Here is a 14,365-nt window from a genome sequence, read left to right as displayed (position 1 = left end):
GAACAGACACTTTGACAAAGAAGAAATACAAATGGCCAAAAGACACATGAAGAAATGCTCCACATCACTAATCATCAGGGAGATGCAAATCAAAACAACAATGAGATACCACCTCACACCCCAGAGAATGGCACACATCACAAAGAATGAGAACAAACAGTGCTGGCGGGGATGTGGAGAGAAAGGAACCCTTATCCACTGCTGGTGGGAATGCCGTCTAGTTCAACCTTTATGGAAAGCAATATGGAGATTCCCCCCAAAACTGGAAATCGAGCTCCCATACGATCCAGCTATACCACTCCTAGGAATATACCCTAAGAACACAAAAATACAATACAAAAATCCCTTCCTTACACCTATATTCATTGCAGCACTATTTACCATAGCAAGACTCTGGAAACAACCAAGATGCCCTTCAACAGACGAATGGCTAATGAAACTGTGGTACATATACACAATGGAATATTATGCAGCTGTCAGGAGAGATGAAGTCATGAAATTTTCCTATACATGGATGTACACAGAATCTATTATGCTGAGTGAAATAAGTCAGAGAGAGAGAGAAAAACACAGAATGGTCTCACTCATCTATGGGTTTTAAGAAAAATGAAAGACATTCTTGTAATAATAAATTTCAGACACAAAAGAGAAAAGAGCTGGAAGTTCCAGCTCACCTCAGGAAGCTCACCACAAAGAGTGATGAGTTTAGTTAGAGAAATAACTACATTTTGAACTGTCCTAATATTGAGAATGTATGAGGGAAATGCAGAGCCTGTTTAGAGTACAGGCAGGGGTCGGGTGGGGAGGAGGGAGATTTGGGACATGGGTGATGGGAATGTTGCACTGGTGATGGGTGGTGTTCCTTTTATGACTGAAACCCAAACACAATCATGTATGTAATCAAGGTGTTTAAATAAAAATAAATAAATAAATAAATAAAACAATGCTAAAAAAAAAAAAGAAAAGAAAAAGGAAAAGAGGAGAAATATTTTATTTTTGTAAAGCCAAAGGAACATGAGCCATTAGGGTGAAATCAACATTCTTTTGTTTGTTTTTGGGCCACATCTGGTAATGCTTATGGCTTTCTCATGGTTTTTTGCTCAGGACTCATACTTGGGAGCATGTAGAAGACCATAGAGGTGCCAGGGATCAAGCCTCAGTTAGCCACATGGAAAGTCAACACAGTATCATCATATTAGCATGGTGGCCCAAATAACTAATTCTTCAGAGATGGGAAAGAGTCTATAAGAATGTCTCTCCTTATCTTTGAATCCTAAAGGCCTTTCCCCCCTTAAGAATAAAAGTATATTTTCTCCCTGTTAGGGAAATGTCTAAGTTAAATGTGTTGTGTGTGTGTCTTGTTGTGAATGGAACCCAGGGCTTCACACTTATAAGGTAGATACTCTGCCACTAAGTCAAGTCACATGTCTGGCCCCGAATGAAATTTTTAAATTTTATTTAAATTTAATTTAAACTGTGTGGTGCTTAGACTGAGATAGATCCTAAATAACAAATAAGAAACAACGTGTAGATAAACAGATATCAAGCAGCATCTCTTATCGGCAAGTTCTTTCATCATCTCTGAAGTACAGGACATTAGAATGAATCCAAAATATACATGAGAAATAGAGCAATGCTCAGAGCACTTACATGGTGCACAGGTAATAAGCGTCACAGGCAGGAAAAACCAGTGTTTTTCATTCTTTGATCTTCAGAGTGTGTGCAGAGTTGTGAGGGTCTCACCCCAGCCCTTTGGGGACCTTGATATTTGGGCTGGGTTCAAGAACTCTAGACCCCAAATGTCTTCTGTTTCAATCCAGATACCTGGAGAAAGGTTTGCTAATCATTGGATGTCTGTCCTCTCTCCTGGGTAACTTGCTCAAAGTTAGAATAACAAATCTCTCTTTGTGATTTTTGCAGCATTTTAAATGATCTTATCCTCTCTCTAGAGCTTATCCACAATTTATCTCGAGACACAGGAACAGGAACCTTCAGACTTTAGGGAACAATTAAATGCTGGTAGTTGAAGAGCTGAGGGGTAGGAGAACAGTTGTAAAGCACTTAGAAGAATCAGTCAATTAATTAGAATTCCCTGAGTTTTGAATTCCCTGATCACTGTGTTTTGGTTTGGGGACACGTTCTATCTATTCTATTTTGTCACTGATATTCCTCAGGGACTGACTCTGCTCTCTGTCGTTTTGGATTTTCAAGTAATTTTCTTCCCTCTTAAGGCTATTGAAACATCCTTGAGAGGAGCCATCTTGAAGAAGAGGGTTCTGCTGTGATATGCTAAAAACTCTCAATAATCTAAAGCATTTTCCTGTTTTCTCTGAGTTAATATTATAATTTATAAAGTGGTGTATAGACATGTTTCATGGGGTGAACGTTTTACATAATATTCTCCTATGATTTTGATTAATTTTAAAGTAGGAACTACACATTTCTCATAATTTTAATAAATTGTTGGAGTATTCTCCCTTTCTCCTTATTACCAAAGTCACCCCAATTTCAAAAGTGTTTTGTTTTTGAGTAATATGATTGTTTATAACCTAATAACTAGTTATTATAAAAGTTATATTGCTAGAGAAAAAATTATGTATATATCAGAAATCTTTCCTAGTTCTAGCCCATTGTGTGAACTCTAAATAATATACTTTTACAGCATGCTCAAATTCAGTCTCATTAATCCAATAATATGAAAGTAGAACTTACAAGTTGATCTACTTGCGATAGATGGTTTACATGTCTAAAATTAAGAGCATCTATTTTTCTTGCATCCTTACCAATACTGGTTGTTTGTTAGCTTTTGAATATAAACCATTTTAACTAATTTGAAATGTTATACAGGGGCCAGAGAGATAGCATGGAGGTAAGGCATTTGCTTTGCATGCAGAAGGATGGTGGTTCAAATCCCAGCATCCTATATGGTCCCCTGAGCCTGCCTGAAGTGATTTCTGAGTGTAGAGCCAGGAGTAACCCCTGAGTGTTTCCAAGTGTGACCCAAAAACTAAAAAAATGAAATGATATGCATTGTAATTTTTATTTGGATTTCCCTGATGACAAGTGAATATATTCATTGGCCATCTGAACAAACTCTATTAAAATGTATATGAAACCCTGAACCTCCCTGAATAGCTAAAGCTATTGTGAGAAAAAAATGTATATGAGAAAAATTGTATTTTCTGGATTTAAATTATACTATGAAAATAGACTGGAAACCAACTACAATTATGTTTGTAATCAAATTCTATAAATAAAGACATTAAGGAAGAAAATATATAATGAAAATATACTAATCAGGTGTATCCCTGATGCTTACATTCTTATTCCCACAGATAAAAAGGGCTGAAGTGTAGAACATGCATTAAAGAAAACATCAGGAGAACTCTTTAGGATTTGGACTCAGAGGTGTCTAATTATTTTATTCCTGGGTCCCAGATAACAAAAAAAATATGGGATAACATTAACTTCAAAAGTTTTTTTTGTTGCTTTTTGGCCATCCAAATTTCACTCCTGGCACTGTACTTGGAATTACAGTATGGGATGGCAGGGATTGAACCCTTGTCAGCTGCATGTAACGGAAACACCCTTTATGCTGTACTATAGCTCTGATCCTTAAAAAAGATTTTGCATGTTAAAAGAATCTTGGCTAAACTAAAAAGACATCATTGAATGGGAGAAAATTATTTGCACAACAGACATCAGATGAATGACTGATTTACAAGATAGATTAAACACCCACAAAGCTCAACAAAAATCCCTGATTACCTCATAAAAATTGGGAGAGGAGATAAATGAACATGTCCCCAATGAAGACATTTGAAATGGCAAATAAAAAAAAATGTTCATTACCTCTTACTATTAGAAAACCGAAACTCAAAACAACCATAAAATAACATCTCACACCAGTGAGAATAGCAGTTACCAAAAAGACTAGAAGCAACCAGAGTTTGATGAGCTTGACAAAGGTGTGTCCTTTTACTGACATTCCCAACAAATGGAAATGTCATTTGGGAAGTAGATAAAATTTCTTTAAAAAGTGAGAGAAAATCTGACAAGGTGCTTTTAATGAAATCTTGCAGTTTGCTTCAATTTGTTTTGAGCTGATGGCATGCCATCGTATGTGAAAAAAGTCAAAGAGGGGACAAATACCATAAGATGTCACTCAGGAGATGGAAGAAGAGAATATTCAGTATCAAATGACTACAAAAACAACTTGAACTGGAAAGCTGAGGTTATGAAGTTGCAAATATTGTGACCTGGGAGATTAAGAAAATGGGAATTTGAGGTATCAAAGCATCCCTTTATGAATGGGAGAAGGACTTGGGCACTGTAGTGGTGATGAGGCGAAGTGGCTTTGTACATCAAAGACAAATGATGAGACTACTGTAACCCTGTTACCTGAAATTAACAAGAATAAATGTGAGAAAAAATAAGAAAAAAATGTGAAAAAAATTGCATCCTCTGCCTTAACCTTGCCTTATTCTCAGCAACTCAAATTATTGACAAACAAGAGCATGGTTTTATAATAAAATGATTTATTCTCATATCTAAAAAGCTGTTGACATTTCCATTTGGAATGCATAGCTTTTATTTTGGTGTCCGACAGCTTACTAAACTACTGAAAATTATTACCCAGTAGTATTTCAATTAGGATGCTAATAATTACAGATTATTCATTGATTCCCATGGATTATGTAAAAACAACTATATATTTCTTAGTGAATGTTTGAAAAAAATGTTTGATTTACTAATTTTCTTAAGAAGAGGAAGAGGAGAGATAGCACAGTGGCATTTGCCTTGCAAGCAGCCGATCCAGGACCAAAGGTGGTTGGTTCGAATCCCGGTGTCCCATATGGTCCCCCGTGCCTGCCAGGAGCTATTTCTGAGCAGACAGCCAGGAGTAACCCCTCAGCACCGCCGGGTGTGCCCCCCTCCAAAAAAAAAAAAAGAAGAGGAAGAGGAGGTATGAGATAATGCATTTTCTATGTCTATTGCAAAATCGATAATTCATTCTTGTTTGTTGTTGATTTGGGGTCCCAAGCAGCAGAGCTAAGGATTGCTGCTTGCTCTGAACTCAGGGATCCTTCTGAATGTTTATTACCATTTGGGGAGTTAAGTATTGAACTCGGGTAGGTCACATACAAGGCAAGAATCCTTCCAACTGTGCTATGGACCTAGCCATAATTTATTTTTGTGTTAGTATTACTTTGTTTAACAATCTTTTCAGGGAATTCTTTACATCTTTGTTTCTTAAGGAAAAGATCAGTGAGTTCAGCATGGGAGAGACAATACTAGTAAATATTTGCACGATGGCATCCACCAAGTGGTTGGGTGTGGGCTCCAGATAGATGATAGCCACAGGAGCAAGGTAACAAAGGACAGCAGCAAGGTGGGCGCTGCAGGTGGAGAAGGCTTTCTTCCTGCCCTCTGCTGAGCGCATCCGCAAAATGGCAATTGCGATGTGCATATAGCAGAAGCAAATGGAGCCCCAAAATGATAAAACCAGAAAGCTAACTTCTGCGGAACCCACTGTCTGGGCCAGTGATGTATCATCACAGGCCAAAGGCAAGATAGCAGGAATGTCACAGAAGAAAAAATCCACCTGATTTGGGCCACAGTAGGTCAGGCTAAAAGTGAAGGCAGTCAGAATGGAGGAATGAACACAGCCCATTGTCCAGGCTACTGTGGCCAAACCCACACAGACTCCTGGTCTCATGATGAGTGAATACCTGAGGGGGTAACAGATGGCTACAAAGCGATCAAAGGACATCACAGAATAGAGACAGGCTTCTGTAGAGCCCAGTAAATGATAGAAGAAGAGCTGAGTGGCACAGCCCTGGTAAGAAATGGCTGGACTCTGACCAGAGAGATAGAACAGCATCTTGGGGCAGGTTACAGCTGGTAAAACTATGTCAAAAATAGCCAGGAGCCCTAAGAAGAAGTACATGGGGGTGCGAAGGACAGAGGAGGAAAGAATTGCTGTCAAGATGAGTAAATTTCCAATCAAGGCGAAAAGGTAAATGAACAGGAAGAGGAGAAAGAGCACCGTCTCCCCTCCTTGGGTGTGTGGGATTCCCAGGAGGATGAACTCAGTCAACTCTGTGTGGTTCCTCATGTTCCTGTAGAGATAAAACTCGTGATAGTGTGAATGTGGAGGCTGAGAAGAACACGGTTACATCCAACATCCAACCATTTAACTCTCATCACTGGTCTTTGTATAAATAAAAGAAATAAGATTTATTTTTTGGGGGGGTAAGAAATAAGATTTCTAATCAAATCATTTACTGATACGTATTGCTATCTATGACTTCATCTCTCAGTATATCCTACTTTATCTAGTCTATGGGCCCCAAATATATCGAAACCCATTTGGAATCCTTGTTCTCTGGTTGTTTGAGCTCATGTCTGCAGGATGTTGTGTGTCAGATGTTTCCTTGCACACTGTCCATTCTCCTCCCTTCAGACTGGTTTGCAAACCTGCACCTCTAGTGATTTCTAAGTTAGAGGCTGCAGAGAATCCAAGGTGGGTCCATACATTTGTGATCATATTTGGTAAATTTCTTAGTATAAATACATTTATTGCTGGCAATATTAATTTTAAAACATATGACAGAGTGATAGTATTAGCATTAAGGCAACTGCCTTGAATGTGACTAACCCAGGTGCTATCTCTGGAATCACAAATGGTTCCCTAAACACCACTAGAAGTGATCTTGAAGCATTGACATGAGTGATCCAACCCCCTAAAATTATTTTAAAAATAGCAACAGTGTGGGGCCAGAGCAGTAGGGCATTTGCCTTGCTTAGGATAACCTAGGACTGACCACAGTTTGATCCCCCAGAGTCCCATTTGGTCTCTCAAGCAATAATGTAACTGATATTATCCTTATTGTCAAAATTACTCACAATTAAGATGTGTTATATATTATTTTAGTAAAGTATGTGATAAATAGATATATCAACATGAGATATTTGATCTTTTTAATACTTACATTTTTGAATCAGTACAATTAGATTTTAAACTATGCAACATTTTTATTTTCTTAGAATTTTTTTCTGATTTTATATGTAATGAAAAATTTTGTAATGATTTGGCTTCAGTCACTGAGGTTCTACCATCACCGACCACTTTAAAAAACACCCTGAAATTCCAGCCCCCCCAACCCATCAGATATAAAAATACAATGGGGAAACTAAGGAAGACATCAGCAGCTGGGGATATGGAGAGAAATCCTAATAGATTCCCATGTTTTCCAAAACATATGACTTTCATAGGTGAGGACATAAAATCAATCAGCTTTTAATGTCCTAGCAATAGAATTTAAAGGATCACTAATACAGAAATTAAAAAATCTATAGACAATTCATCCGACTCAAAGAACTCTATCAGAAAATGAGAGTCCATACAAACAGAACTAAGGAAACTAAAAAACATGTTAGCAAGCCACAGTCTCAGAATTATATAAATAGAAAAAATTTTAATGATTTGAACAAATTAGATCTATCTTCTTAAATTTAAAGTAGATAATACAACATTAAGTATAGACATTCTGTTGTAGCATATATCTAGAAATATTCATCTTGCATTACCCTTTATTATTTATGCTTTGTTTCCCTCATCCATTCTTGAAAATGTCTTTAGTTTTCTATTACTTTAAAAATATTTTTTAATTCAGCCTGAAGAGAATGTCAGAGAAGTTTAAACTAATACCTTAAAACAGTTGTTAGTCTCTCTTACCATTTTGTCTTGATTCTGTTGTTATTATAATTATTCATTAGGGTTCTGAATTATACCCTGTGGTGTTCAAAGCTTACTTCTGGTTCTGTGCTCAGAGATCACTTGTGACTGTGCTTGCGGGAGCATATGCAACGCCACGGACTGAAACAGGGTCAGCTGCATGGAAGGGACACACCATATCCCTCAACTATCTGCTCTTACAATGCTTGACTTAAAAACTAATTAGTGAATTATTTAGCAAAATGTGATTCGTTTTATTTTTCATTTCTGTGATATTTTTTTAACGACTCAAAAAAGTGTGTGTGTGTGTATTTTGGCATGATTGTTGTCATGCTGCCTTGTGAGTATAATTAGGTATGAACTCAGGTATTATTGAGATTTGATGCTAATTGTCTTGTCTTTTATGAAAGATTGAGGTTGTATATGTTGTTTAGACATATTTAACAAAGAAAATTATTTTGTAATTGAATTTAGGTTTTTTATTAAAAACAAACATCCATGAATGAATCAGAAGCATTCACATTACCTGTAACTAGCTGGCAGTTACAGCTACATAATGAGTAAATTGAAGCTTGGTGATTTATTAAGGATGTATTGATTAAGTTTCATGAAGCAACCTATTGTTGTGACCACCTTATCTTTAGGTAATAGAAATTTCTAGCTCCCAGTAAATATTTTTGTTTGGTTAAATATTTAGAATTTTCCAAATGAATCCTTTGGTCCATAGTCTTTTTCAAGTCAATATTTATTCCCACCAGTAAATATAATATATTTAATATTGAAGCTCTTTTTAGCTTGAACCTCTTTGTCTCCTTTGTGAATTGTAGATTTTCTTTCTGCATAGTGTAAATAGTTTCTGAACTAAGAAAGATTGGATTAACATTGGACACTTTTATAATCGCTCAGAACAAATCATTTATCCTTATAGGAGTGGGAAAAACATAACTGAAATGAGGGAGGAAGTGATTTATGAGACTATTCTGTGTTTATCTCTCTCTCTGACTTATTTCACTCCAAGACAGGAAGGAGATGGGGGAGAAGGGAAACGTGGGACATTGGTGGTGGGAAAGTTGCACTGGTGAAGGGGGAGTGCATTTTATGGCTAAAACCCAATTACAAATATGTTTGTAAGCATGGTGCTTCAATAAAGAAATTGTTATTTTAAAAAAAGAAAGTTATTCATAATAGTGAATGCACCCATCGAAAAGAATGAAATTTATAAGTAATGGAGAATTCTACAAGAAAAAATATATAAATTAATATTAATTTACAGACACATTTTCATTGATATGCATGTGAGTTTCTGGGATAATGAGAACTATATTAGTCTCTTCACAACTTGATACAATTGATTCACTATGTAATTATTGTCTTAAACTCTCAAAGTCTATAGAGATAGCTTTAATTGTTCCTGTGAGTTAGGGGTTCTTGTGGGAGTAGAGCCAGCATTCATCTTTTCCCCAGACTTATTTAGTTGGCTTTGAGGATTCAGGGACTCATCTGACCTGTATGTTGGACTTTTTGGACATTTACCCTGAGGTATAAATTAGTGTCTCTAGGTCTTGTGTGGGCTCCACATGGGTGTGGTGTAACTACTCTAGGGACATTGGGTTTGGGTGCTAAAGAAAAGACAGTCTTTTCATATTAGTTGATTGATAATTGATTTGACAGGAAGATGCAAAGAGACCTGCCATCTTGCAAATCCCAGTGTCTGTTATGTGTTACTTTGGATAATGGTTAAATCACCGCTGAATAGTAGCAGAGATGTAGTTAACAGGAAATCCTTCACAATTTGGGGAAGGTGTTTGCAAAATCCTTTTTCAGAAAAATCTGTTCTGAGTTATGTTTAGCACTTACTTAAACATGTGTAGAGGAAGCAGAATTTACTCCCCATCACCCAGGCCTCTAAACCATTCTGAACACCCAAAGATAGGAGTTGTGCATGTATGAAAATATGAGCCAGAGAACGTCAGTCACTTTTCTGTCTCTGATGTGTGCAGGCCTTATTTTTCCCTTAATATAGGAATTGAATCAAGCAGACAGGAAGTATGAAAAAAATCACAGATTTTTGCTGTGACAATAAAATTGCTTAATATAGTTTTAAATATTTTATTATTAAAATTTAAGTTCCTCACCATTTCTTGGCAAACAATCAGCTAGTTCCATAGCCATCAACATCATGGGATCTGAAAAGTTAAATGAGAAATGAATAAATAGGTTACCTTTAGAATACATTCAAGATTAAAACCCATGTATTCAAATTTCAGCTCAGGTCAAACATCTCTTTGTGTGATGATTAAATGAGGTTGTGTTCACAAAAGATTAAAGCATAACCACATCCTTTGTATAATGGTTCTTTACAGTGATTGCAGTAGTCTCATGACATATCATTTGTTTAGCCGTTACTGGAGGTATACTATGAATTACTACGAATATTTTAAATTACTACGAATATATTAAATCTGATAGAGGTCATGGGAAAAAAGGGGGAAAGAGTGAACAAAGTAAGACTTAAAACCAAACTGAGAAATATTACACTTTTATAAAGAAAAGGAATATGGTTCGTTCAAGATGAAATAAACATTCTTTTGTTTGTTTTTGGATTACACCTGGTTGTGCTCATGGCTCATCATGGTTTTTGCTACATGACCACATTTATCAGGGCTCAGGGGATCATCTTGATACACACAGGCATCAAACCCATGTTAGCCACTTGCAAAGCAAGTGACCTATGCACTGTACTATCACTCTAGCCCAAACCATGTTTGTCTAAGACTGGAAATAGACCATAAGATGTCGTTCCATCTATTTGTATTATAAAGGTCATTTTCTCTATTTCCTAAGAAATAGAAGCATATTTTCTTCAAGTCAAGGAAATATCTAAAATGTGTTTGGCTTGTGTGTGTGTTGTGTATCTTATTCTGATAGCATATAAGGTCTCACACATAAGAGGCAGGTACTCTGTCCCTGAGCCATATGCATAGTCCTGAATGAAATTTTTATGAGTAACTGTGATGCTATGATGCTTAGACTAAGATAGTTGCTGGATGAATAATTAAATGCAAAGTATAAATGCAAGTGGTTTGGTACAGTGCAAGGAGCAAAGACATATTTTCCTGTTGCATAGAACAAAAATTATCTCTTTTTGGCAAGTTCTATCATCTCTAAAGGCAGAACTATAGAGTGAAGGACAAAGTAAAATGATAAATAAAATGATGTTCAGAGCACTTACATGGTCCACAGGTTCATGACTGTAACAAAGCAGGAAAACCAGTGTTTCTCATCCATTCATCTTCAGATTTTCTGTGGTGCTGTGGAGCTGTCATCCCACTTTCCTAGGGGCCTGAATTTTGGTTTGAGTTTAATAACCCCAAATGTCTTTGTTGTTAGTTGAATGACTCAGGGAAATGATTCTCCTGAGTGATTTGCTCAGAGTTAGAAGAAAAAATCTCTCCCTGTGATCCTTGCAGGATTTTAAATAATTTCATACTCTCTCTGGAGTATAATTTATGGTTGATCTCAAGACACAGAGAACAGGAGCCTTCAGAAATAATTAAATGCTGACAATTGTGTGGCTTTAGAGTGTGAGAATATTGCATAGTACTTGAAAGAATTTGTAGTTTAATTAGGATTCCCTAAAGTTGTGGATCTCCCTAATAACTGATTTGGATCTGGGACATATCCTATCACCCAACTTTGTTGCTTGTTTTCCTCAGGGACTGACTATACTATCTGCCATTTTTGGACTTTCAAAAATTTCCCATCCCTCTCAATGGTCATTGAAGAAATTGTAATATCTTTGGGAGTGACTGTCTTGGAATTGAGAAGGTTCTGCTGTGAAATACAATTATGTCACATTAGCTCTACTTTCTTTAAGTGTTTCATTGTTTGCTCTGAATTAATTTCTAAAGTGGTAGATAGGCATGTTTTATAGGGTAAATGTAAGCCCCGAGCACCACTAGTATGGTGTCAAAAGCAAAACAAACAAAACAAAAACAAGACCAAAAGAGTATAATAAAATTCTCAGTTAAGTAATTCCACTTCCTTGGCATCAACACCCTAAATTCAGAAACATTAATTCAATAAGAACTTATATACTTAGGACAATAGCCAGGAAAAAGAAACAACCTCAATAACTAATGACAGATGAATGGATTAAAAAATTATAATATACCTACACAATGGAATACTGTGCATCTAGAAGGAAAAACAAAATTTTGCCATTTGCTGCAATTTGGATCAAAATGGAGGTACTATGTTAAAGAAACAAACTAAAAACCAGAGGGGAAAGGACAAATATCACATGATATCACTCCTCTCTTGTGTTATCAAGAGACAAAACAAGGGAATAGTCACTATCCACTGATGACAGTGGGCTGGAAAGTTCAGATTCTGAAGCAGTGAAGGGTGAGAAGGGGAGGTTAGAAAGAGAAAATTAAAAGTAACAGTGTCACTGTGGGAGAGGGGGTTGTGCATATTGATGGTGATGAGAAGCAGTACTTTGTATAGAATAACTTACATATGACATTATTCTGATTTAGTTACTTAAACTATAATTGAAGAAAAATTGCAGCCTCTGTCTTATCCCTGCCTGTCCCCTTTTATATTTTGTGATGCCTCTGGCTTGTCACAAAATAGTTGGCCTAATGTAGATTATTGGCAACTCACATTACTTACAAACAAGGAATTGGCCTTGTGATGAAAGTTTTTATCCTGCTATGAAAAATGCTGTTGATTTTTCTGCTTGAAATACAAAGCACTTGTTTAGTTTCTCACTGTTTTTTATAGGATTTAAAATTCTTGCCCAAAAGCAATACAATCAGATTGATAATAGTCATAGGGTCATTTATTGGTAATCATGGAGTATAGAAAAGCAAATATATATTTCTTAATCTATATTTTAAAAAATAAAAACATTAAAAAAAAGCAGTTTCGCCTGTGCCTGTCTGTGTTTCTGGAATACCTGAAGGTCTCCTCAGAGGCCTAGGGAGTGCACCCCCCAAAAACTGCATTGTGAAGCTGCCCAGTGAATGAGTGAGTAAAGTCTGGCTGTGGGGGTCGCCAACCAATAAGCTGAGCTCTCTGGCCTGCAGAGGCTCCGCCCTGCTGTGCCTTTGATCATCTGAGGAATTCAAGGAAAATCTCTCCTGTGCCTGTCTGTGTTTCTTGAATACCTGAAGAATACTTCAGAGGCTTAGGGAGCACACCTCCAAAAAATTGCCAACTAGAGGCAGCAGAAGAGCGCGACCACTGTGCTTCAATTCGCGGCTGTGCACTCTTTCTAACCAATGAACCCCATCACAACACGCAGGAAAAACCACACTACAAGCATGACAATGGGAAAACTCACAGGCAAACACCATGCACAGAGAATAAAGACGATAGCTCGGATGACCTAAATAATTCCAACCATCTGATTAACCTCTCAGATAACGAACTTAAAATAGCAATATGGAAGATGTTTGAAGAACTCAAAGAAAGCATAGATCTATCTGAACAGAACACAAAGACAGAAATCAGAAAACTCCAAACTGAAATAACAGATCTGAAAAACATGGTAGCTCAACAGAAAACCTCAATGGATGGCTTCGCCAGCAGGGTAACAGCAGCTGAGGAGAGAATTGAAGTACTGGAAGATGAGATACAGAAAAACTCAACACAGCAGAAGAAATTGGAAAAGAACCTTAAGACAAACAATCAGGCAATGGAAAAAGTACTCAAGGAATGCGAACAGATGAAAATAGAAGTCTTTGATAAACTCAACAGAAACAACATAAGAATCATCGGAGTCCCAGAGACCCAGGTAGGAGATATCCAGGAAGAATCAACTGTCAAAGACATCATCAAAGAGATACTCCCAGAGTTAAAGAATACATGCAATCAAATCCTGCATGCCAAAGAGTACCAGCTAAAAGAAACACAAAGAAAAACACCTCAAGACACATCCTTGTTACAATTACAAATCCCACAGTTAGAGATAGAATACTGAAAGCAGCAAGATCAAAAAGGGAAATTACATTCAAAGGAGCATCCCTAAGACTTACAGCTGACATGTCACAAGAAACTCTCAAGGCCAAAAGACAGTGGTGGGATATTGTGACAAGACTGAATGAAATGAATGCCTCACCGAGAATACTGCACCTAGCCCGATATTTGTTCAGGATTTAAGGAAAAATACATAGCTTCATAGATAAACAACAGCTCAGTAACTTCACAGATGAAAAACCAGCCTTAAAGGAAAAACTGACAGGTCTACTTTAAGACAAGAGAGACCAACAAACACAGCAAACTTATCTACAAAGAAGACATTAAATCCTATGACAATCATCTCCCTCAATGTCAATGGACTAAATTCACCAATTAAAAGACACAGAGTGGCAAAATGGATTAAAAAGATGAATCCAACCTTCTGCTGCCTACAAGAAACACAGTTGAATAGTCAGAACAAATATAGACTCAAAATTAAAGGCTGGAGGAAAATCATCCAAGCAAACAACACCCTCAAAAAAGCTGGGGTGGCCATATTAATATCTGATGACACCAACTTTTTACTCAGAAAAGTGGTAAGGGACAAAGATGGACAATATGTACTAATCAAGAGTTATGTGCAACAGGAAGAAATCA

General features: G+C 36.8%; 2 protein-coding genes across 2 annotated transcripts in view; both read right to left on the bottom strand.

Moving 5' to 3' along the window:
* The window catches only part of LOC126015454 (NADH dehydrogenase [ubiquinone] 1 alpha subcomplex subunit 6), a 566,806-nt gene that overhangs the window by 58,798 nt on the left and 493,643 nt on the right, over nt 1-14,365 (bottom strand). The window lies entirely within an intron of this gene.
* Nucleotides 5,189-6,118, bottom strand: LOC126015791 (olfactory receptor 148-like). Its single transcript, XM_049778374.1, has one exon. The coding sequence runs from the start codon at nt 6,116-6,118 to the stop codon at nt 5,189-5,191; it is 930 nt and encodes a 309-aa protein (XP_049634331.1).

The sequence above is a fragment of the Suncus etruscus genome, chromosome 8, assembly GCF_024139225.1.
Source record: "Suncus etruscus isolate mSunEtr1 chromosome 8, mSunEtr1.pri.cur, whole genome shotgun sequence".
In the NCBI taxonomy this organism is placed as follows: Eukaryota; Metazoa; Chordata; class Mammalia; order Eulipotyphla; family Soricidae; genus Suncus; species Suncus etruscus.
The sequence above is the reverse complement of the archived record's forward strand: the minus strand, read 5'-3'. Positions and strand labels throughout refer to the sequence as shown.

Bases quoted from the DNA above. Each gene is read 5' to 3' on its own strand.
- LOC126015791 (XM_049778374.1), bottom strand. From the start codon at position 6,118: ATGAGGAACCACACAGAGTTGACTGAGTTCATCCTCCTGGGAATCCCA.